Source organism: Daucus carota, chromosome 5 (genome assembly GCF_001625215.2).
Source record: "Daucus carota subsp. sativus chromosome 5, DH1 v3.0, whole genome shotgun sequence".
Lineage (NCBI taxonomy): Eukaryota > Viridiplantae > Streptophyta > Magnoliopsida > Apiales > Apiaceae > Daucus > Daucus carota.
This window is the reverse complement of record NC_030385.2, coordinates 32,310,987-32,337,341: the sequence shown is the minus strand read 5'-3', so window position 1 is coordinate 32,337,341 and position 26,355 is coordinate 32,310,987. Positions and strand designations below refer to the sequence as shown.

Genomic DNA, 26,355 nt, shown 5'->3' with positions numbered 1-26,355 from the left:
ATGATTATTGTACGTCAATTGGGATTGAAGTGGAACATTCTGTTGCCCACGTACACACTCAAAATGGTCTCGCTGAATCTTTCATCAAAAGGCTACAACTGATTGCAAGACCTTTACTTATGAAAACGAATTTACCAAATACTACTTGGGGACATGCGATTTTACATGCGGCTTCTTTAGTTCGGTTACGACCGACCTCTTATCATCAATATTCCCCTATGCAACTTGTAAATGGTAGAGAACCGAATATCTCTCATTTAAGAGTTTTTGGGTGTGCAGTTTATGTTCCGATATCCCCTCCCCAACGAACAAAAATGGGACCCCAAAGAAGATTAGGGGTATATGTTGGGTTTGACTCTCCCTCAATTATTAAATATTTGGAGCCCGTGACTGGTGATTTATTCAAGGCAAGGTTTGCCGATTGTCAATTTGATGAGACAGTTTTTCCTGCATTAGGGGGAGATAAGGTTAAATCTGAAAAAGAAAAGCAAGAAATTTTATGGAATGCAGCATCCCTGTCTCATTTTGATCCTCGTACAAATCAATGTGAACTTGAAGTTCAAAAGATTATCCACCTACAAGAAGTCGCAAATAGATTGTCTGATGCATTTACTGATGTCAAGAATGTGACAAAGTCACATATACCAGCTGTTAATGTTCCTTGTAAAATTAAACTTCCTCAAGAAGATAATAAAATCATGCTAGCAAATGAGTCTAAAGCACGCCAGAAGCGTGGTAGACCTATTGGATCCAAGGATAAAACTCCAAGAAAAACAAGGAAACTTGATAAGGAAGTTGGTACATCAAATGACATCATAGAATTGATCACTGAAGACGTCTTCTAAGGATGATCAAACACCTGAAATTGTTGACAATGAAGAGATCTCGATAAATTATGTCATTTCAGGAAAGAGGTGGAACAGAAAAGAAATTGTCATGGATGATATATTTGCATATGCAGCTGCACTTGACATTTCTGAGGAAATCGAGGATCATGAGCCCAGATCGATCTATGAATGTAAAAAAAAAGAAATGATTGGCCAAAATGGAAAGAAGCTATTGAAGCAGAACTGAAATCACTTGAAAAACGCCAAGTTTTTGGACCTATTGTCCAAACACCTGCAGGTATAAAACCCGTCGGATATAGATGGGTATTTGTGCGTAAAAGAAATGAGAAAAATGAAATTGTGAGATACAAGGCACGCCTTGTTGCTCAAGGCTTCTCACAAAGACCGGGAATTGATTATGAAGAAACTTATTCCCCGGTAATGGATGCAACAACATTCAGATTTTTAATAAGTTTATCAATTCTAGAAGGGCTCCGAATGAATTTAATGGATGTTGTAACTGCCTACTTATATGGGTCACTCGATACTGACATTTACATGAAAATCCCTGATGGATTAAAAATGCCTGAAGCATATAGTTCAAAACCCCGAGAGATTTACTCAATTAAATTACAGAGATCATTATACGAATTGAAACAGTCGGGTCGTATGTGGTACAAACGTCTCAGTGAATATCTTTTGAAAAATGGATATACTAATAATGTAATATGTCCATGTGTTTTTATTAAAAGGACAAATTTGGGGTTTACTATCATTGCAGTATATGTTGATGATTTAAACATCATTGGAACCCCAGATGAACTTCATGAGACGATTGAATATTTGAAAAAAGAGTTTGAAATGAAGGACTTGGGTAAAACAAAACTTTGCCTTGGTTTTCAAGTTGAACATTTATCTAAAGGAATCTTTGTCCACCAGTCTTCATATATTGAAAAAATTCTTAAACGATTTATTATGGATAAGGCATATCCTGTGAGTACACCCATGATTGTAAGATCATTAGAAAAGAATAAAGATCCATTCCGCCCAAGAGAAAAAGGAGAAGAACTTCTTGGTCCTGAAGTACCATATCTTAGTGCTATTGGTGCACTAATGTATCTTGCCAATTGTACACGTCCTGATATTTCATTTTCTGTTAATCTTTTGGCAAGACATAGTTCTGCTCCAACTCGAAGACATTGGACTGGTGTGAAACAAATATTTAGATATCTTCGAGGAACAATGGATATGGGTTTATTTTATTCTAAAGACTCAAGAGTGGAATTAGTTGGTTATGCAGATGCAGGATATCGGTCTGATCCACACAAAGGAAGATCACAAACATGTTATATATTCACATACGGCGAGACGGCAATATCTTGGCGATCTACAAAACAGACTCTTGCAGCAACTTCTTCAAATCATGCCGAGTTGTTGGCACTTCATGAAACAAGTCGAGAGTGTGTATGGTTAAGGTCTCTAATCCATCATATTCGAGAATCATGTGGTCTTTCAGTTAACAAAGGAACTCCTACCGTCATTTTCGAAGATAATGAAGCATGTATCACTCAGACCAAGGAAGGCTACATTAAAGGCGATCGGACAAAGCACATTGACCCAAAATTCTTCTTCACTCACGAACTTCAGCAGAGGGGAGATATTAATGTTTGTCAAATTCGCTCATGTGAAAATCCAGCAGACTTGTTTACAAAAGCACTTCCAACATCTTCTTTCGAGAAGTTAGTGCACAAGATTGGGATGCGCAGATTCCGGGATATATGTTAATATTTGTATTAATGTTGAAATGAGGGGGAGTCATGATATTTTATTCATGCGACACATGTACTCTTTTTCCTTCACTAGGGTTTTTCCCACTGGGTTTTTCCTAGTAAGGTTTTAATGAGGCATGTTGTTGATACGAGTCATCCAAGGGGGAGTGTTATATATTAGGTGGATGACTCCTAGCTTTCTAGCTTCCTTCACTCTTATACATATAGCTTTTGAGTTATCCCCATTATTGTATACACCCTTTGGCCTTTCACTTACTTGTAACTCACAATCTATGGCCCTATATAAACCTTGTAATATGTGGTTGGATGAATGTACAAAAGTGTGATGATCTCTCTCTCTAATATGTAGCTCTTCTCTTCTTAAGTTTTATCTCTATATATATTATCTATAACAATTATCAAGTTCTAACAAGCCTATTTTTGTTTATTTAATTTGGCCCGGCTGTTCATTTTATTTGAGCTTGCTTATTTGGGCCAACTGTTCATGTTTGGTCTTTTTGTATGCTTTTGTTTCTCAACTGATGATGCAAGAGTAAAATTCGCCAAATCCGTAGGATATTTTAATTTGATGTTAATGATTATATTTTAAAAATAATATATTTTTATTATTATTAAATATTATAGATATAATATATCGTCTTATTAATCTATACTATATTATAATAAGCGTATAATTCGTATTCGTACAAAATTTTGGTTTGGTCATGTTGGTTTGGTGATTCACTTTATAACTAAAATTCTAGGTCCCACCCACGAACATGTGTACTTTTTCTTGTCTAACTACTGACCACCCAAAGCCACAGCAAGATATGTGGGGAGTAGATTACAATCAAACCACCGTCGAAGATCGAAGCGCACACAGCGAGTCGGTGGTTTAGTCACCGAGTCACGGCGAGTTGCTGTTGTTCGAGTAGCAGTTTGTTTTATTGGTTTTGTTTGTTTTGATTTCGCACCGAGTCTGTTTCGAGTTCATCGTCTTCACCGAGTCAATTTACTGAGTCGCGCGTCTGAGTCAATAGCATCGAGTCTCTGTTCTTTTTTGTTGTTGGATGAGTTTTGTTTTGTATGATTTTGTTTCCTCTGTTTTCGGTTGCAATTTGGTACAGTCCTATTGTGTTTTTGTGTTTTAAGAGTCCTGATGATCCTTTGCGAGTTCATGCTCCTCACTGAGTCAGTTTTGAGTCGAGTCCTTGAGTTTTGTTCACAGCTGAGTGTTATATTTAGATGATTGTAATGGTTGGGCGTTAATTGTGCCTCTTAATTGAGGGCGTTTTTTTGTGTCTCGTAATTGAGGGCGTAAATTATGCCTCGTAATTGAGGACGTTAATTGTGCCTTATTTGAGGGCGTTAATTGTGTCTTAATTAAGGGCGTTAATATTTTATTAATTGTGCCTTAATTAAGAGTTTAATTGTCTCAATTATGAGTTATCATAATTGTGTGAATATTTTGATCAGCACATGCATATATATTTGATTTTATTAACAATTAATTATTAGATATATTTTTTATTTTTATAACATATATATAATCTGATATATATATATCGACTTATATTTTTCTTGTTTCCGTTGTTTTATTTTCAGGATTCTTGGAAGAAGACGGGTTTTTCTTTTCGGACATTAAAGTTTTATTGTCTAAATTTCCCCGGTCATCTTGCATGTCCGACGGTTAGATAATAAGCTTTCTTGAATGAAAGAATTATCACGGAGAATTGCCGAATCTTATTTGTTAGATTTATTCTCATTTTCAAAAAAAAAAAAAAAAAATTCTGCTACACATAGAGTCATAGTCTTACATTTATCATAGTCTCACATCTCTAAACAGTTTGATATACTAAAAAGTGTGCTACACGTAGAGTTCTCATAGTCTTACATCTCTGAACAGTTTGATATACTCCAAGATAAAAACCCCACCATTATTCTTTTAAATATAATTTATAATTATCATTAATATATATTATTATTATATAATAATTATTAATAGATGCATAACTTATAAATACATTTGTTCTAATGTCTTCTACTCCAGTGGAGCATATACATAATCAATTTAGCCAATCAATATAGCCAACCATTATACATATTCCCCTTAAGGATGCTCTTAATAAGATTTCAATTCATTAATACTAAAACACTAATAAAATGATTTTAAAATTTAAATTATATATAATAAATTTAAAATTATATAGCGGCACGTGCTTTGCACGGGTTTAAGGCTAGTGTAATTAAAAAAGACACATAAATAATTTTCATATAATAATCTTCTGAAAGTTATGTAAATCTGGCCCGACCTTAAATTATATTTCTGTCACCACATTATTAGTTAACAGTGATCGAGTCTCTTGGGTCTCATGGCCTTCTCTTTCCTTTCCTTTTATCTTTTGGGACATAGACTTTACTCTAGTTTGATATGATATCTCAAGTCTTTCTTTTATCAAAAGACATGATATTATCAATTTTTTATATGATAATTTATTTTACTATTCTATCATTTGTAATATATTGTAAATATTTGAATCTGTGATAGAAATAGTGTCCAAATATATGATATATACGGCTAACAAATTATATGATCAAATACAAACAAGAGATCCGAGTTTTATATGACATCACCCACCCCTAATGTTATCTTCCACCGTCGTTTTTCTGGAATTTACTCCCGATCTCACTCAATTCATTTCGGATCCTCTAAAGTCTCACCAAGACTCCGTACTCCGTAATGATCAAAGAGGTGCTCTAGGCAAGTTATAAAACCAATACTTGACTCCACTCTGTTCCACTAAATCCCTGTGCTCTAGGCAAGTTATAAAACCAATACTTGACTCCACTCTGTTCCACTAAATCCCTCCACGCTCAGTGTGCCCCATCTAGGTTTTCTCAATTTAATTTTCCTCAAGTTACCTCTTTTCCCTTTTTGCACTTCCAGGTAAATGTTTTTAGAAAATATAGTATAAAAAAGTAAATTAAAAATTTAAATAAAATAACACAAAAATTAGGTAATGATATGATAACACCTTAGACAAGAAGCAACAGATTGCAAGATGCAAGATTGAAGATGTTTGAATAGTTTAAATCGTCCAATAGAACAATAATCAATCAATCAACCACCTTTGGTAAAGCGATGCCAATAATTAGATTTTCGAGAGAAAAAAACTGTTGAATTATCAAGTGTATAATCTTTGAATAACATCAATTCATGGATGCTAAAGCTTACAAATGATAGAAAGAAATAATTATCATAGTCAGAGTTTTAAGAAATTTAATGATTACAGCGGTTTGCTTTTGGAAGGTAATTCACACTTAATGGCGGGTGGAAACCAGAGCGATGGAGGCAAAAAGAGAAGGCTAGAGGCGTGCTAAGTTAATGTGATAAAATAAAATTGGGTGTGTTGGATTGATTTACTTTTCTAATATTTCTTATGTATCAATTTTTAATCTATTCTATCTAAAACTTCTTATACCTCTCAATTGCTTTGTTTTTAATTATTAATAATTTAATTTCTATCGATCAATTTTAATATTTTTACCCGGCCTGATAAAAAAAATATACTATAATTATATAAATTAAAAATTTTGGGCTCTTTCTAATTATGGGCCCTAGACCGTTGCCTTTCCAGACTACCCTCAGAACCGGGCCTGGATATTATCCAAGCCCATATTTCAACCCTTGGACCCATTTGGTTAAAAGAATAATCTTGCTAATTTTAGGTGGTTAACAACCGTTGGATGATAAACTTCAGAAGATATGGACCATGAGATATGATCTCTTGCTTATAAATAATGCACGATGTTTACCTTAGGTTTTCATACCCAACTCCGCCGCTTATTAGTTCATCACTCTCTCCCAATTCATAAACGCCCTTCAAAATATTTTCTTTTTCCGACTAAAACTATAATTTTCCGATTACTTCTGTCTATAGTCTACCATCTAGGTATAATGATTTGATAAAACACATGTTATGTTTTTATGAAATCGCGATTTTAAAATGATTTGTCGACCCACTTACCTAAATTTTGTAATATTTTCCGAAATTTGTACAAGTTTTGAAGGTCTTAATATCGTCGTGACTTTTCTCTCGATTCCAATTGATAAGGTAAGTTTCCAAAATCAATTTCATTTTTCTCTCATATTGCATATGTCAATTTATGAAAATTTGTTTTTTGTTACGTAAAAAAATTGTTCTAAAAATTAATTAGCGTGTATTATTATTCTAATATTTTTTATTTCAATAATTGTAGTAAATGATGAAGAAAATGCTCCAGATCTCTTTCAACATCACCCACAGGTAATATATCTTTTAATCTTATTAAAATTTTGTAATAGTTGAATTATGTATCGTAAATATGCAAAATTGTCTGGCTGGATTGAAATTGTTGTGTATATAACAAGAATTTGTTTGTACGTGATATACTACTTAAACGGAATCCTTGTTATTATAAGTAGGACATTAGTCAAGAATTCGGAAAAGATCGAGACATATACATCAAGCTTGAAAGATCGAGAAAGAAAAATGTATCCAGGAATGCTCTCGGCAACTTCAGGCCTTTTTCAACTATAGTGACATAAACCCTCCATATTAGGCACATGAGTACCAGATTCCAAACCCAGGTTTCTCCTTTCATGGGCCTCAAGTGACCTAAAATCCACCATTGTATGGTCAAGGTCCTGCATCAATTATTTTGTGGGTCATCAATAGGCCTAACCTCAACAAGTGTATATTTCACATGTTTGCACCGTTCAAGAATCTTTAATTCAAATTCTTATACTTAGCTATTTTTTTAAAAAAAGAGTTAATTATTTGAATAATGTTTGATTAGTTTTAAAAAAAATATAGATGGTTTCTCTTCATTGTCTACTCTTTATAAAATGTTTGGTTCATAAAATCGCTTCATGTGATAATTCAAATCAGAGTTGCTGAGACTACAAGAAACATCCAATGATGCATTTGGATCATTAATAGTTTCTGCAGCTGGTGACATGCCATCAATGAATGTAGTGATGAATGGGAGAGACCCTTCGTGTGTAGCCGGATTGCTCCCTCGCACAATTCAAGGAATCAAACAATTAAACATAAAAGGCTGGACTATAGATCATGATGTATAAAATTTTTAAAAGTGAATAATTTTATTTTTGTTTTTATGATATGATAATCTACACAGAGTTTTTGTTATTAGATTTTGTATAACAAGAGTTTCTCAAAAATTAATGATTAATATATTGTATATGATGATGTATGGAACTTTTAGTGTGAATAATTCTTTTTTTACTTTTATAGTATGATAAATATTTCATTGTTTTATCCTTGTAAAGTTGAATTATTTGTTAATTATGTGAAGCATCAGTGCAAGGCATAAGAAAAAGAGACTTGATTAAGTAATCTATATAATACAACAACCTTGAGTAATTTAATTCAAAGTGACCATACTACCTTTTGCTCAAAATTCATTTTTTTTATATAAAGGTCATTATTGACTTTTACACTAACGTATTTATTAGACATTAATGTTTTTTTAAGGAATTAGACATTAATGTCTAATCATTAATATACATTAAATTATTTCATATTTAAAACTCCAATACATATATGTTATAAATATCCCGTGTTTCAAAAGGTGGGAATTCGGAAATCGATGATTAATCAAAATAATAGGATCATTATTCTGAATTAGTTTTATTTTATATATGTAAAAATAATAAATATATATAATTATTCTTAGAATTTTAAATTATCCCCCACAAATTTTGTAAATTCCAATGTTCGACATGATTTTCAACCAATTAATCCAATTTTTGTCCAATTAGCCATCGATTTTAACCGAATTTTGTCAAGTTCTATTATATATCTAATACAACAATAATGAGTAATTTAATTCAAAAAGACTAATATGCCCTTACTTAGTATAAATATTAACATGATCATTATTTGAAAATAATTTCATATTATATATAATAATATATATATCTAATCATTTTTAAAATTTTAAATTTGCCCCACAAATTTTGTAAAATTTAATATTCAACCTGATTTTCGTCTAATTGATCAAGTTTTGACCAAATAATCATCGATATAACCGAATTTTACCAAATCGGATTAAAAATCCTTCTGATTATCGATTAATTAGTCAACTAACCGATTTTTAGAATATTTAATTATTATTTTTAAAAAATTATATATGTACATATTAGAATAATTATAAATATAATATATAACTATATGACAAGAATTCTGATTCGGCAAAAATCTCATTTCTTATATCAAATTTTCAATAATTTTAGTTGGGTGGTAATTTAATTATATAATAAAATTTTAAATAGTGTATATTTTTGGGTTTATATTTTAATAAATATCATAGTGAGGATATGTGTACATATAGATATCAATATAATATGACTTTAAATATAAATAAATGTACAATATAAATAATCTCAATTTAAAAAGATGAACATATACCAAAAAATAATTTAAAACAGCCGCGCTTTGCCCGGTTAGTATTATAATATCCTGACACTGGCCGTACGTGTAGGATGATGTTTCTTAGTGTGGGCTATTTTGCTGAGTTGGGCTAATGTTTATGTTTTTATCTTTTTGTAAGTGTTGTGTTGGCCCATGTCAGTTGCTTTTCCTCAGCCCAGCTTGGTATATATTTCTCTCAGCACATCTTTTTGGAATATATCTCTTTGTTTTAAAGATTGATTTACGCATTTTTTTTAAATCAAGCAATATAGTCCGTGCTCAGCACACGGTACTTATTAATTAGTTAACATTTTGAATTACTAATTTAATTTATTGTATGCAATAACAAAAGAAGTTATTTTACAGACGAGTTTAATATAAAATAAATTATTGAAAAGAAAAATCTTTGTATGACGATCTTAACAAATCGTAACTTATAAAAAGTTGTTTATAACTTGATTCACTGCATTTCTCTTATCAAGCAGTGGTTTAAGCTTTCCATTACACTAAAAGGCTAAATTAGCCATTTATGCGAATCAATTGTATACGTTTCTTTTTCACTGCACGACACGTTTTTTAAGGTTTTTATAAAACATAGACCTACAACTTATTTTTAAAATTTTATTTTTTTTATAAAAATAAGGGTGTTTGGATGATTGGTGGGAATGGGAATGAGAATGAGGGGTATGGGAAATGGTAACCCAAGGGGTGTGGAGGTATTGATTTACCCTTCAAAAGGGAATGAGGTTCCCATTCCAAGCAAAAATTTTACTAATCCAAACACAATGTATGTGTATTAGGTTCCGATTCCCGTTAACCGGGCTCATTAACCATCAACCAAACGCCCCCATAAATGTTATACTTTTATATAAAAAAATGAAAATCTTAAAAATAATTTACAGAACTATACTATATTGAAGCATTAAAGTCCGTGCCGCGCGCCCCGTCCCCCAATGTATACTATTGACTGGGACGGAGGGAGTAGTTATTAGTGGATTGAGTTAAATGTTTTGACTAGTTAATAGAAATAGATGTTTTGACTATAACGGTTTATTGTAAAACAGTTTAAAAAATAGATGTTTGATTAGTTTTTTGTGACACATATCAAAATCTCTAACTCAAAAAACTCCTCGTGGCTTTTTGAGCCAAAACCTCTATTTCAATCCGCTAACTACCAAATACTAGCATTAGCGGATTGAAATGGTCATACTTTTAAATCACCTCAAACTCCTAATTTTATTCCAAACCTCTCATTTTCAAACATGTCCAATAATTTTGGATTTGGATGACCTGCACAGGTCACGGGAGAGATCACCAGATATAAATCAAAAGGTAAACCCTGTATGATTTATGCAGCAAATGAAAAACAGGTCAACTCGCAAGTATGAATGGTTTATTCAATGATGTATAGAATGATGAAAAGACCCTTTAAGAAAAATATCTTAATTGGTGCGTATGTGATTCATGTATTTAACAGTATAGATATAGATGAGAGAGGTTTCAAAAAAAAAAAAAAAGAGTATAGATGAGAGAAAATATAGGGGCCGTTTGGCTGGGCTTAAAAGAAGTGACTTATTGCTTAAAGTAAAGAAGTTGATTAGAAGTGAGAAGTTGATTTAGACTTATAAGTTATTACAAGTGTTTGGACACCGTGACTTATAAGTTTTTAAGTGTTTGGATAACTTAACTTATAAGTTGGTATAGTTTCGTAATTTTGTAATATAATTATTTGATATTTACGAAATAAATTGAGAAAAGTTGATGAAAATATTAGATTAAAGTAATATTTATATTATATAAAAAATGGTTTTTGGTTTGCTTTGTCTCACATTTAAATGATCTATAAGTGTGTTTAAAAATTTATATAAATATTAATATATAATATTGATATATTTAAATATTTCATAAAATTGAATACAAAAATTTAAATTAAAAAAAATCTTTATATTCAATCACCTATGAATAAAGATAACATAAATCAGAAGAATAAAAAATAAATAAAAACAATAGGAAGTGAAAAGGAGGAAGCAACGGCTGAAAAAGCTCGGTCCAAAAAAAAGCTCTGATTCGTAGCTTATTTTATCAGCTTCTTTTCCCTTTTTTAAGCCCTTCACATCCCTTGCCAAACGGTTGAGAAAAGAGAAGAAGTGGGCTTCTGGGCTTTTAAGCCCAGAAGTTCTGCTCCCAAACACCCACATCATATATAGCTGACGCTACGTATTTCTTATAGATCATCGTAGAATTAAAAATGTACTAACACATTACTAATGAAATAATTGTTAATGGAATTATCAATTTAAATCACAAGTTAGCAAAATTTCAATTGTTCGCTCAACATTATAATAAATAATCTGAAATTTGAATGAAAGTGAGATACATAACTAATTGTCCCGGCGAATTCTTGGGAAAAAGTTGGCAAGTTTTTCTACTTTCATCATATATATTATTTGTTGTTTTAATAATAATAATATTTGAAGACATGTAGTCTTTGTAACATATAATCCGTATGTCTTATATTTTCAATACAAGATCGATTCATATATAAAACTAGTTGAGAAGCCGCGCGTTGCGGCGGCTTATAAAAATTATATTAATGATTCAATATTAATATTTGTGGAATAAAATAATTTTGTGATGTCTATAAAAACTATATTAACGTTTCAAAATTAATATTTGTAGGATAAAATAAATTTTATATTATAAAAATTTTGATATAATACTAATACTAATATATAAAATTGCAAAATTGGACTATAATTCATGGTGAAAAAATGAAAATAAATTTATACAGGTAATTAACAATTCAAAGCACGACGAATTTTAATTTTTTTTTTGTGTTTTTTTTAAAAGTAATCATGTTCTTACATTGTCACCTTCCGCCAATTTTTTGGTATTGATTGTGCACAAAAACATCTAACTTAAATCTGTGAGATTGTAGTATTGAAAGAGAGGAAGTTGTGTTTAGATGATCCAAAACCTTACGATCTATAGAGGTATTTATAGGTGTACCGAAACTAAAAAAAGTATTTCTAATTTTTGATATTTTTCATCCAAAAATTCTAGAAAATTAAAAAAATAGAACGGAGCAATGCGAGAAGCGCCGCCTACACGCCCCTCGGCCCTCGCTTCTCCTTTACAAATACAAAAATTCCAAAAAATTAGAAAAATAGAAAGGAGCAATGCGAGAGGCGCCACCTACACGCCCCTCGCTTCTCCTTTATAATCTACTAGATTTTCTTACCCGCGCTCCGCGCACGGGTGTTCTGATATTGTAGTTTTTTTTTTTTGGCGTTGTGAAATAATTTTTATGATTAAGAACAGAAAATCAAACCATCAAATAATCCCAAATTAAAAATTAAATTCAATAAAATAAAATGTCATTTAAAATCAACATAGCCCGGATGAAAATATTTCGTCCATGATATGAAAACATCTGACTTACCACCCATCATTTCTTCATGCATCATATTTGTATTAGTCTTGCAATTCTTATTTTGAGGAAGTCAAGTTAGATCGTAAGCTCCGACTCTGGAGGTACTTGAAGAAACAATTTCACAACCAGGTGGTTTAGTATCCTTATGTGGTCTTCGTCTCTTCAACCATTTTAATAGATTATCGTTTGAAAATATTTTAAATAAATTTAAATTTCAAATGCTTTGAATTATAGCACTTATTGAATCAATGCTTACGTATTAGTTAAGACAGTTAAAAACAAAAGTTAGAATGAATGCATAATTTGTGGGATTGTGCTAGAATCAATGCTTTGAATTATCGTTTGAAAATATTTTACAAAAATTTAAATTTTAAATCCTTTTTGCTATGAATTATGGCAGTCTATATCCATGTATCGGGAAATATAAAAAATTAATATATAAAAATTTCATTAAAAAGTGTTCCATTGATTAGGAAGTATAACAAAAAAGTATTGATTTGGAAATTATATGTATTGAATATGGAAACCAGTATATATTATACAAAAAAGTATTGTAATAATAACAGCCAAAATCAGTTAAATCAAAAAAAATTGACTGTTTTTCCTTATTTACAAATGGGTTATAGCAGGCTAGACCCATGTATCAAAAAAATTAAAAAAGTCAAAATATATAAAACCTTCCTTATCAAGAGCTAAAATTATAGAGTGAGATATTTATTTGAAATTATAACAAAAAGTGTTGATTTGAAAATTGAAAATAATGAACATGGAAACTGCAAAAATTTAATAGAAAAGTATTTTAGTAATTAATGTCAAAATCAGTGGAAATCAAATAAAGTCTGACTTTCCTATTGGCATATGAGCTATAATAGTCGAGATCCATGTATCCGAATATTTAAAAATCTAATATATAAAAACTTCCTTATCATGAGATAAAATTGTGGAGTGAAAAAAGACTCCATTAATTTGAAATTATAACAAAAAGTCTAGATTTGAAACTTGAATATAGTGAATAGGGAAACATCTTCATATTATACAAAAGAAATAAATGCCAAAATCATTGAAAATCAATATTTTGACTACTTTTCCCTATTTACATATGAGTTATAGCAGGTTTGATTCATGTATCTGGACAGAAATTGCGTCATATTCATTCTCGGTGGTTCTTGTCAAACAACAATGACATACGATAAGATGTAAACAAAAAGTCTAGATCAATAAGCAGATGTTGAGGAAAAGTGAATATAAATCTTCACACGATGAGCATCCGATAGTTGCATGGACGAATCATCTCTATTCAGCAGCTGCAAGGAAAACTCAATAACAAAAAGTGGCTCAATAAATGCATTAGAGTACATATGTGCATCCTAATCACTATCAATATGAAAGGAAATTATGCAAAAATAATCGTTAGAAATCAAAAATAATCTCAAATTCCTGGAACATGAAATCAATAGAAATCGTGAGGACGGATTTCTCAGCTGTTCTCTGTAGCAAATTATCAAACACGTTAAATACAAAATTATATACTGATTATGATACTTGCAGCGTTCAAACAACAAACTTCAGAACCCGTTCAACAATAATAGAATAAACAAATATACACAATGGAGCAAATATTGTAAATTAAGCTGGAAATAGTGCAAACCTATTTCACGACCAATGGTGTTATTCTCTTTTTGACTTCGAGACGTCATCCCTTGTCGAAGCATCGTCGCAAAAGGACTTTGACAGATACTACATGATGCATACACAGATCAACGCGATTTGTGCAAGATAAGTAGAATTCTATTATTAAATAAAGTAAATAAGCGCAAAGCAAAGTTCGTAGGTAGAGAAATTAATGTGAAAAGAAAGCCAAGATCAGTAGTACTGCAGTAAAATCCAACCGAGGACACAAATCAGTTCGAAAACTAAGCAAGAAAACATACTCGTCACGATTAGAGGCTTGGAAGAAAGAATGGTTTTGAATGTGAAATTAAAATTATGTCCTTTGATCTGATAATGATATCATATACAAATAAGTAGTAAAGCTTAAATCTGAACTGACGTCGTGATCAGTGGCACGATTCAAGGATGCGTGATTAATGCTATTTTGAAATTCTAATCTTGATATGATGATCGTGATATGATTTGAATGTGCTCTCAGATCCAATGATACTCGGGTCGGGTTTCTTGTAGATCCGAAAGGTTTCATCGCAGTGTTAATTTGAATAAGAAGATGCGGGGTCGAACCGAAAGCTTGATGGGTTGATCCACTCTAATGTGAAATTACCATATCAGCCTTAAAAAGAAAAAGAAAAATAAAGATGAATACAAACAATCAAGGATATGAGGTCTTGATGACGGTTATATATATATCCACTCTCTACCAAATATATAGATATATAGACATAAACATATATACATAGCTATGAAATCAATCAAACAAATTAGCATAATATATATATCCACTCTCTACCAAATATATGGATATATAGACATATACATATACATAGATATGAAATCAATCAAACAAATTAGAATAAATAAAATCGTTGTTTTAATTCTTGTCACACTATTGTTTAACGAAAGCTATAATCAAGGAAATTTGAATCTAAAATTGAAGAGAGACAACCATATGATTCCAATTTCAAATTTTTAGATGGTAATGGAAAGAATCGAATGAAATTCACTCCATTCCCATTCTGAAGCACCAATCATGCATATAATCAAGCAGAGCTAAATATTGACCACATATGCCTTCTAAATTGCTTACAATTTTTTATCCTCAAAAGATATTATTTTTCAAATTAATTTAAAAAAAAATTCAAACCAATTAAATATATAAAAAGCATTGATTATGCAGCTGATTGAGCATGCTTAAATATCAACTAAATGCTGCTTCACACACCCTACCATTGCGACGCTCTGTTAGTGCTTTAGTATATAATTTTGAACTAATTTCATATTTATTTTAAAATAAAAAATAAGAGAGTAAAACATATATAATGACGCATCTCACATTTTTTATATATAAGAATTATTTTATTAAAACTAAAAAATAAAATAATGAAGAAAACAATAACACATAAATAAATTTAACAAAATAATAGTCAAATCATAATTTTTTTAAAGTATAACATATTTATTCGTGCATTAATACCTTATTCTTTTTAATATAATCTTATGAAAATATTTTAACTATACTTTATTTTTAAATATTTTAAGAAAAGACGATTAGCAGTTTAACTGTTTAAGAGGTAATCACTCTTTCAATCTATTGAATTTTTAATGCAATATCATACAAAAATCTTTTAAGTGCTTAGGAAGTCTTTACAAATTTAATTCGAAAGAGATAAGCAAAAATACAATTAAAAATAGGTAAATATACAAAAATATATATGTAGATGTGAAATAAATTAAATGTATAAAGATAAGAAAATTATTGTTTGAAATTTTCTTAAATATAATTTAATTTTAAATATTTTAAGATAAGATGATCAACAATTTAAGAGATAATTCAATTTTTGAATTTTTAATTTTTCATGCAACATCGTACAGTAAAGTCTTCAGAGTGCTTAGGATGTCTTCCCATATTTAATCAAAGAGAAATTGGAAGTAATTAATTATAATTATAAATACACAAATATATGGATATACACACACATATGAAATCAATTAAAAGAATCAAAATAAGTAAAATAAAGTCTGTTACAATTAACATACTTGAAACCGGAGGAGAAAAATAAAAAAGATGAGAGAGATACCGATGAATTTGAGTTTTTAAAATACATGATAAGAATTGATTTGATTTTGAAAAACAATCAATGCTTTACATATTAGTTAAGACAATTAAAAATTAAAGCTGGAATTATTGTAAGGAAGGAAAAAAAATAGGATACATACCAAAAATGACAGCCATTCAACACGAATTAATTGTGTTATAACATCCAAAGAATAGGAAGCATAAATCAAGACCGAAAATATGAGATTACATATTTAAAGTAACCATTGAGCTGGATTTTATGTGGCATTTACGTGGCATTTACGTGGCTTTTAACGAATTACGTGGACTTTGTGACTTTTTGGTATTGATTGTGCACAAAAACATCTAACTTAAATCTGTGAGATTGTAGTATTGAAAGAGAGGAAGTTGTGTTTAGATGATCCAAAACCTTACGATCTATAGAGGTATTTATAGGTGTACCGAAACTAAAAAAAGTATTTCTAATTTTTGATATTTTTCATCCAAAAATTCTAGAAAATTAAAAAAATAGAACGGAGCAATGCGAGAAGCGCCACCTACACGCCCCTCGGCCCTCGCTTCTCCTTTACAAATACAAAAATTCCAAAAAATTAGAAAAATAGAAAGGAGCAATGCGAGAGGCGCCACCTACACGCCCCTCGCTTCTCCTTTATAATCTATACGGGTATTTATAGGTGCAGAGAGACTTGTGTGCTATTCTTTACCATAATTAAATAATCTGAAACAAAATCAGATTAAAATTTTCAAGCTACTATATTCCATAAATAATCAGAAACAAAATCAGATTTTGAAACTTGCTTCTAATATAACCAAAGCTACTATATTCCATAAATAATCTGAAACAAAATCAGATTCTGAAACTTGCTTATCTTATCTGAAACAAAACCAGATTCTGAAACTTGCTTCTAATATACCCAAAGCTACTATATTCCATAAATAATCTGAAACAAAATTAGATTCTGAAACTTGCTTCTAATTTACCCAAAACTAAAAAAAGTAGTTCTAATTTTTGATATTTTTCATCTAAAAATTCCAGAAAATTAGAAAAATAGAACAGAACGATATGAGAGGCGCCACATACACGCCCCTAAAAATTCCAGAAAATTAGAAAAATAGAACAGAACGATATGAGAGGCGCCACATACACGCGCCTCGCTTCTCCTTTATAGAAGTATATTGATCGATATTCATCTTCCGATAATATATATATGGTTTTCCGATAGTATATACTCCCTCCATCCCCTGAATAGTATACATTGGGCGACGGGGACGTCGCACGGACTTTAATGCTCCGGTAAAGTGTAGTTGTGTAATTTATTTTTAAAATTTTCTTTTTTTGAATTAAAGTTTGGATGTTATATTTTTATTCAGAAAAATAAAATCTCAAAAATAAGTTACGGAATTATATTTTATAAGAGCATTGAAATGCGTGTCGAGCAGTTGAAAAACAACGTATACAATTAAATGGGACACAAGGAGTATATGGCTTGAAGTCTATTGAAATTTCTATATATTCGATCAAAATTTTGGAAGTGGCTTGGAAGGATTGTTATTTTCCAAAGATTAAAAGAGGCATTGGCATTAAAAAAAATTTGGTTTGGAATAATGCTACTATTCTGTATCAGCTTTGGAGAATCATTAACCGGGATGACTCTCTTTTTGATTGAGTAGTTGTATCACCACGATCTAAAGCGCAAGGGGTTCTGGACTATGCCTATCCCGTATACATGTTCGTGGTCTTTGCGTCGTATTCTTCAAAGTCGTGATCTGGCTAAACAATTCATCTCGCACTCTCCTGGCAGCAACTCGAATTTTCTTTTCTGGCACGATCCTTGGTTGCATAAACTGGTGCCCAGTACCAGGTTTGACACATCTCTCCTTGAGTTGAATAGCATGTCTCCTCTTAGCAGAGTTCAGTTGAATGGCCAATGGGACTTTGGTGCTAGTAATCTTCGTCAGATTTGTGAGCTTAGACAGGATTGTAGTAGCCTCAGGATTTCTGATCATGATAAAATCAGTTGGAATAATAATGGTGTTTCAGGTCCTGTTAAGATTGCCACTTTTTATGCGGACTTATGCTCTCACCGTATTAAACACCCCCCCCCCCCCCCAAGGTTTTTATTTGTGTGGAACAATTTCAATACTCCTACATATGCTTTTTATGTCTGGCTGATTCTTAAGGAGCACATTCTGACAAAAGACCGAATGCTGCATTTTAATATGCATACTTCGCTCTTTTGTTTATTATGTCAGAACTCGGATGAGAATCATGCCCATTTATTATGTTCTTGCCCTTTCTCTCGCAAGATGTTGGATGCGTGTCCCGTAAGGGTGAGTAACAGCTGGATAGACATTTGTGATGGTAGATGCTTACTATCCCAAGCTGATGCTATTAGAACTAAGGTGGCGTATTTGTTCATCGTTGTTGCTTTTTATCACATCTGGATGGAGCGGAATTTGAGATTTCATAATCCTCGACAATACATTTCTTCCACTGATCTTATTCGTTTAATTCAAGAGCAAATCCGTGACAGACTCTTCACGTGTACTGCGTTTCATGCCAAAGCTAAGACTGATCCCACTCTTTCTAGCTTTATTTTTTAGCTGCTCTGCTGATCTATTTTATTGTTTAGTCGATTATGACCATTGCTTAGCCTACTAGTTTTAGTAGTGTCCTTGTAGCAGAGGAGTCTGTTCCTTTTCTATACTATTTTATTTTTCGTGGGGTATGTCCCTAGATTTGTATATTTCTGCCTTTTAATATATTTCATTTAGCAAAAAAAAAAATGAAGTCAAACTGGTTTCTGATTTTTTTGTCACGTAAAAAGAATGATAATCTTATTTAAATAATCCGTACAATTTTATCTGTATATTGGAGAAAAATCTAATTTTCTTAAAAACAATATGCTGTAACATTTTTCAACTCATTAATATATCTTTAAAAAAAATCAAAAAAAAAATATTATTGAAAAACATCAATATTCATTGACCATCATAAGAAAAACAAGCAGCAACCTAGCTAGTAGCTACTTTAGTGGAGTCCAGCTCTATAGAACCCTCCAATCCTCCATTCCAAATTAATAGAAATGGGACACACTGCTGCTGACTTGTTAGAGTATGCTGATCCTGCTAAAATTGCTGTTCACCTTCATGCAACAGTGCAGCGGATTTTGTTTAAAATCAAGGCAAGTGTATATTATGCATTTGCCATATTTGAGGGTGAGAAAGAATCAAAAGATACCTGTGCCAGTACCTTCTTCGATAGTCCAGCATTGCTAACTTTTGTTTGAACGCAGTGGAAGAATCCATTGTGTAGTCTTTATAATACATGACTCCTGCATAGCATGATAATGTAACAACTGATTAAAAGGTTAGTCAAAGATTGCAGGGAAACCAAGAGCGGATGGAGTTGAATTCTGAGACTCACTTGGCGTATCTCATACAGCATACTTGACTAAGGATCCTAGAAGTGAAGTCATTTTAGCAGCTGGTGCAATCGGAAGCCCCCAGCTGATGATGCTAAGTGGGGTTGGGCCTGCCGAACAACTCAGGAGTAAAGGGATCGACATAGTTCCCGATCGACATGTTAAGGGTAAAATAGGGTACAACTGTATATGCTCCATTGTATAATATGTTTGTTGGTGCTCTAAGTTGTTTAAGGTTAGATTGTACAGTAAGAATAGTTAGAAATTAATGATTGCCCTCTTCATTGTTGCAGCACAAGCTGTGCAAGATATTTGGTCTAAATATGTTAATCACAGCAGATCCAACACTAGAAACTAGAATGTTTTTCATTCCGAAAGTGCTAACACTAACTGTTAATCCAGAAACTCGACTTAAAATATTTTTAACCAAATATGATAACATTCATACTTTTACCAAAAGGAGCTTGCCAGATGAAGTGTGCGCAATATATATGCACATACAATTATAGGTAGAGATGGAATTTAATAAAATTGGAATCAGAGCTTTTCAAGAGGCATATTGTATATGCATCATTCATGTAAAGGATAAGAAAGAAGCCTTTTCAAGATGCAGTAGCCAGAAATTGAAAAAGTATCATACAAATAAAATGACATATATATAACTGTGAACCTGGCTAGCATATACCATTCCTTAATTGGTTTATTCCTCACCCCCTAGCTTTATGTCACCTTATATACAATGCAAGGAGTTACAGGCTTACAGCAAAATACTACATCAGAACAATTACTAGTAACTTGCAATCAGGATCATAGGCAAAACTGGCTCAATTTAGCTAGATGAGCATGATTAAGCAAAGTGGAGCAGTCACCGGTCTACTCTCAGTTGGCATGTAATTATGATACTAACTGTTGTTAAAGACATGCCAAAGGAGAGTTGCCCTGCGACTGCTTCAGCTTTCTATATCAGATATCTACCAGGGTGCATATATAATATTAACTGGTAAGCCAGTTCTTTTCATCAATTTTTTTTTTTGTTTTCAAGCATTTTAACTTTTTACCTAGCCAGTTTTAGGCAATCCTCATGATATTTATTGTGCTTGTGACAAATATTTAAGTAAACTAATAAAATCCTGAAAGAAGCTTACCTTGTTAGTACAGCCCTCCAAGGTCATGCCCCCACTTGCATAAGGCAGAAAGAAACATGGTTTCTTCACTTCTAAATGATCAAGTTCTGCATAACTTTAAGAATGTCTTAGTACATGGACACTACAAGAGAATACACATAGAGATTTATATATGTATATATTAGTAATCACTATCATAAATGAACAATTCATCTTTGTTCAATTTTTTGCCCCTTCCACAGAAAATGTCAGTACTAGAAACGTCTACCTATCTACAAAATCCTAAAATTATAACATGAAAAACTTGTGTACACTGTACATATGAAAATACACAAATTATATTAAATTTGTTAATAGTAATTTCATATTTCCCTGTTATAGTCCCAATGTAGAACATACAAATATATTCTACAATGCTTATTGTGGACAACATAGCCAAAAAATTAACATCTTAATTAATTTTGAGTCTGGCAAAACCTATGATAGCTCGAGTTGGTTTGAAGCATTAGTTTCATCAGCTAGAACTCAAGCAACAACATCGACCTGACTACCATATGATGGCATAAGCCTGAGCAACTAAGTCTTCCTTCCCAGCTTTTAAGAGCAGAACAGTCTTGAAAATAAGTAGCCATGGCACCCCTGCACAGTGTCAAGTAAAGGACTCGTCTGGCATGCTTCATCAAGTGGTCGATCCATCCATTTATTTGATAAATCTTCGGCAATGGCAGCAACCTGGTGTTGCAGTACAGCAGCACCTAGGGGTCCTATCACATTCAACCTAGTCGCGGCAGATATTATATCTCTCAATGTCACAAACATGTACGCCCTTTGAGTTGTTCCACTATCAAACCCAAGAAGTCCACATATCATCCCAAAGATAGGAGCATGGTGAAAATTTACCACTCCTGTACCTAATGATGTTTGTCTCATTACTTTGAGAGAAGGGATTTCTGTAAAGACAGATGCAGCTGTTCTCATCAGAGCTGATCCTTGTGCTATTGATGCCTTGCGCCCTACCTCATTTGTAAGTGTTGCATTCAATATCTTATCAACCTTATACCATGTTTGGAGATTGGGCGATTGGAATGCACTATAAACAAAAGGAAGAAGTAGGCTTCCAGTATTTTCCAACAGATGGACCACATATATTTTTAGATCTTCAGGTTCACAGACCATTCGGGTTTGAATTGCTGCCTCCAGACCAAATGAATGAGCAAATCCTCCAGTAGGAAGAATAGAATCAAGCAATTGCCACTGGCTCCAGGGTAGACCAGGGTTCGTTAATCGAGACTTTTTGGTACCATCAGCATTTTTCATCTCATATATTTCATCCTCCATTATCGCACAACAAGAACACTGTCCAATTTATATAGGAACGGCGATTAGAATTCATATATAATAAAAAGGAATTCTGCCTACAGCATACAAAATAGCAAAACCTCAAGTAAGCATATATTTGCAGAATAAAAAAAAAAAGAAGCTTGAAAGCTAAATGCAACAATGATTATTCATCAGGCCAACTTCCAAGTGCCAACGAATTCTTAACAAATTACAAACTATATTCTAGTTTAGAAACATTGGTAAAATCCGATTTGATGTATTAGTAAATGTTGAAATTGGTGCAACAAGACACTAGAGGATACATCAAAATAGACAGTCGACTATTTCTGTTTCATACTACCTTCAGATCTTAATAAAGATTGTTTTGGCTAATCAATATCCAAGCACCTTCGAGTTTTATCCTGAATTATATCAATACAGCACTCCAGGTCACTACTGTTGCCACCGTCAAAACGTAAGAAATTCCAAGTCAAGAACTTAAAAGAAAGCACATCCTAGAAAAAATTCACTACGCTTAAAATCCGAAATTAATCAGCTCAAGTTTCAAATACATATCCGTCATTCATCTAAGTTGTAACTAATTCAAATTAGGATCATACAACAAGCAAGAAACTCACTACTTTAAAGGGGGGAAATAACACTTGAGTTTCAATCAGAAATTGCCTACCAGAGCTTAGGATTTTGCTGAAATGTGTGAACCATATTCAAATGGGTTACCTAAAATAAAAAGTCGCCAATTGAATTTTTTTTTGCAAGAATTGAGAGTTGATTACCGGCGATCGGTACGTGAACTAGATGCTGCGGCGATATCACTGGTCACTGGTCAGGGTAGGCTATTTTATCAAGAGCTTACATTTAATTGAGAATTTTAGATAAATTATAGTTAAAACTAAACTGTACTCGTAGTTAATTTATCTCAAATTTTGTTATTTTAGAATTTTTGATTAAAGAATTATGAAAATGTGTTTCCAAAAAAAATATAGAATTATGAAAATGAATTGAATTTTTGGTTGATTATATTTTTTTCTTGAAATTTTATTGTTTATAATACTTTTGATATATTATAAATCAGTAACATAAATAGTAAGCATTTTTTATCATTTATATGAAAATATTTTCTAATGTTAATATGTAATAATGTTTTCTTTATGATTAATTTTAGATTATATTTTTATATTTTTATTTTTTAAAAATATTTATTTATTTTATATTGAACTCATTTTATCTTCTAGTATATTATCCCTCCTCTATTGTATTATTATAGTACGATATAGATTTTACGGATATAATAAAATAATCTAAAAGAAGAGTAAAATGAGTGGAATTGAAAATTTTGATAGGCTCTCATAAAATAATTAGAGCATCTCCAAGAGGCTCTTCATTTAGGCTCCTAACTTGAGATTTGAGGAGGGAGAAGCAAAATGTTGCTCCAAGAGACTCTTAAGTGGCTCTTAAATCTTAAGAGCCTCTTGTTTCTCTCTCCTCTCTCCTCAAAGTTAAGAGCCACCACATGGCTCCTAACTTATTTTTTTACAATAAAAAAATCATTCCCTCCAATCAACCTCCATCTTTCCCTCTCTTTTGTTATAGTGGAGCCCAATGTATGAATAAAATATGAAATAGAGAAGAGATGTAGAGAGTATTGTTGGAGTTTACACTCTTAACTTTGTCCTAAATTACTAAGAGCCACATTTTTTATATTATATTTAGGAGCCAACAAGGAGGCTCTTGGAGATGCTCTTAGTTGATACTCCTATATTATTTGTAACAATAATTAATTTTCCTTTAGAAAAGAAAAATGGCTCATTTTGTCTTTTTTTTTTACTTTGGAAATTGCTGATTAGGCCTTCCCAGTTGTTAAAGAAAAACTAAAAACTAAAAAGTTGTTGTAATATCTTTTCACAATAACAATTAGATTACCAAAAGAGTCATGAAGACAACTCTGTGGATCACAGAATGCATGTCAACTAAATTTCTTAATCCATGATTTTTTTTTGTCAGGCCTTAATCCATGATCTTAAAATCAAAGAATTTGCAAATAATCAGAAGGCATATACTGATATACACACATAACGTGCCTCACTGAACAGTTACACTGGCCTAACCTCAATTCCCTCGACAATAAGCCCCCCTTTCAAGTGCACACCCTTCACTTCTCTTAGCCTCATTTTCACCTCCTTCCCAGTATCCGCATCCTCTGTGTGAAAATAACCAATCTCAATCTCCATCCATCCATCACTGCGTTCACGAATACGGTCCGGTGATTTGGTATGACACAAACAAATACTTCCCTCGTACTTGGACTCCCCGACTTGAATCAAAACCTCGGACGCGAGGTGGTCTAATCCGAAAGCTCTGTTGGCAAATTTGACAACGAGAAATGCACCATAATATGTATTTGCAGATAACATTCGAGTGTTGATTGTCGCCGATATCTCTAGCCAGCAGACCATCACAAGTTCACTAACTTGCGCAAACCTCGACTGAAGCAAGTGCTTCCAGCTCCAGTACAGGGAGTTATCTGACCAGGTGATATCGAGTTCCCTCGCGCACAACATGTAACATTTCTTCCCTGTTGTTCTGTCCAGTGAGATCGTCTGCAGAATTAGACAAATTATTATTCTCAGACAAATAGTTCACGAGAAACCTGTCATAAGCCATAACAACTAACAAATAATTAACAACTACATATTTACGAAAGCTTAAATGTAACATGTTTTTAATTTTTTCGAAGAACTTGATATGCAACGCAACGCATACACTAACACGGAATCAATCCTATGACCATACCAACTTTTAGGACCCTAGAGCTAACCATTACACAAAAAACAGCTATCGTTGCAAATGGCGCAACTAAAGCCTTACAGTGTAGTAGCCAGCACCACAGTTCGAGCTAAGAAGATGCTGGCACCCCAACAACTGGACCATTGAGCAATCATTTTAACGATCCCCTAAAAATCAGTTTCAAATTTTTAGAAACGGTAGAATTCATACCTTTGTTCCTCCATCGATAAGGAGTGGACTAGTAAGCTTCATAAACAACTCTTTCTTCGATTCGAATGACACCGGAGGCGTTGACCTTGAGATAATTTCTCGATAATCCGGCGGCAAAAACGCTTCCCATATAGAATCTGAGTTTGCTACATCTTTCATCGATTGTGAGATCAATGCCGCTTGACACGCATCCTGAGGTGACGTGCGGGAGAGGACATGCGCAATGCAGTCTTGTGGCAGAACTTCCATCTTCGTAAATGTTTAAATCACAATCGGATAGCAAATAATTTAGACTTGTGCGTGCAGATAATGTGGTGGAGTTGTTTAATTTAAAGCAATCATAAAATCGCATGGTGATATAATGGCGACATGAAGCTGACATAGATGGCAACATTTGAATTGATCTGAAATATAAATTCTAAATTGGTGTACATTCGATTACGAAATATTATTATTTCTATATAGGTGTACGCTATATAGGCTAGGCTAGTTTGACATAGTTGTACGCAAGTGGGAATTAAAAATAAAAAGATTTGGAGATGAGGCTAATATTTGGAGGATTTGGACGAGAAATTAGTTGAATTATTAAGTAGTCGACAAAATTAACAAGTTGATGAAGAAGCGTGAAATGCAATATATCAAGAAGGTAGGGGAGGCGCTTTTGTATGTTTGGTCAAGTAAATAAAATAGTGGTCTATATTTGTTTGTTTTCCTGAATACTGACTATCCATGTTGATAAGTGAAAACACATTACACATGTGATAGAGTAAGACAGAGCGTTTAATCGGTTTAACTCAAAGAATCGAAAATCAAAATAACTTTTTCGAGCCAAAATTGCTATACAGATATAATGAATATTTTTCCCAGTCAAATCCCGAAATTATAGGGATAAACTCACCACCTGACATATTGTCGAACTGACTTGATATATTGTCGGAATGTGCTCAATTGTTTATATATTTGACGGAACTTTCTCGGAGAAAATTATGTATTCATGATTTTTGAAAAAACAATGACCGGTATTCTGTTGATCAAAGTTTAAACATAAGTTCAAATGTAAGTTAACAAATTTAAAACATCATGACAGACAAAAATTTAAGTAGTCTAGTCTGTTAGTTCGAAAACTGAAATTAAAATAGACAGACGACTCCGCATCAATACCGGTGTCCGCATCATTCCAGTTTACAATCTACGGAGTAAAGCCTGCAAGTTTGCAAC

General features: G+C 32.3%; 1 protein-coding gene across 12 annotated transcripts; it reads right to left on the bottom strand.

The window, feature by feature from the left end:
• Positions 1–19,123: 19,123 nt before the first annotated feature.
• LOC108224146 (urease accessory protein F) lies at positions 19,124–25,539 on the bottom strand. 12 transcript variants are annotated; one of them, XM_064094091.1, is made up of 7 exons: positions 25,138–25,539; positions 24,249–24,740; positions 21,346–22,158; positions 20,824–20,909; positions 19,681–19,788; positions 19,495–19,588; positions 19,124–19,399 (listed from the first exon to the last, which is right to left on the bottom strand). In XM_064094091.1, the coding sequence occupies exons 1-3, from the start codon at positions 25,384–25,386 to the stop codon at positions 21,400–21,402; spliced, it is 1,500 nt and encodes a 499-aa protein (XP_063950161.1). In that variant the 5' UTR covers positions 25,387–25,539; the 3' UTR covers positions 19,124–19,399; positions 19,495–19,588; positions 19,681–19,788; positions 20,824–20,909; positions 21,346–21,399. The 12 variants fall into 12 exon arrangements, with proteins under 12 accessions (XP_063950161.1, XP_063950160.1, XP_063950159.1 ...); XM_064094090.1 differs by having other exon boundaries at positions 20,824–20,917; positions 21,280–22,158; positions 25,138–25,538; XM_064094089.1 differs by having other exon boundaries at positions 21,280–22,158; positions 25,138–25,538.
• Between the last annotated feature and the right edge of the window lie 816 nt (positions 25,540–26,355).

What these genes read in the sequence shown, in the direction of transcription:
- LOC108224146 (XM_017398724.2), bottom strand. Translation starts at nt 25,386, where the DNA reads ATGGAAGTTCTGCCACAAGACTGCATTGCGCATGTCCTCTCCCGCACG. An exon ending in TTATCGATGGAGGAACAAAG is followed by an intron (nt 24,741 to 25,137) that starts GTATGAATTCTA and finishes CTAATTCTGCAG; the next exon opens with ACGATCTCACTGGACAGAAC. An exon ending in TTATTGTCGAGGGAATTGAG is followed by an intron (nt 22,159 to 24,248) that starts GTTAGGCCAGTG and finishes TAAATTGGACAG; the next exon opens with TGTTCTTGTTGTGCGATAAT.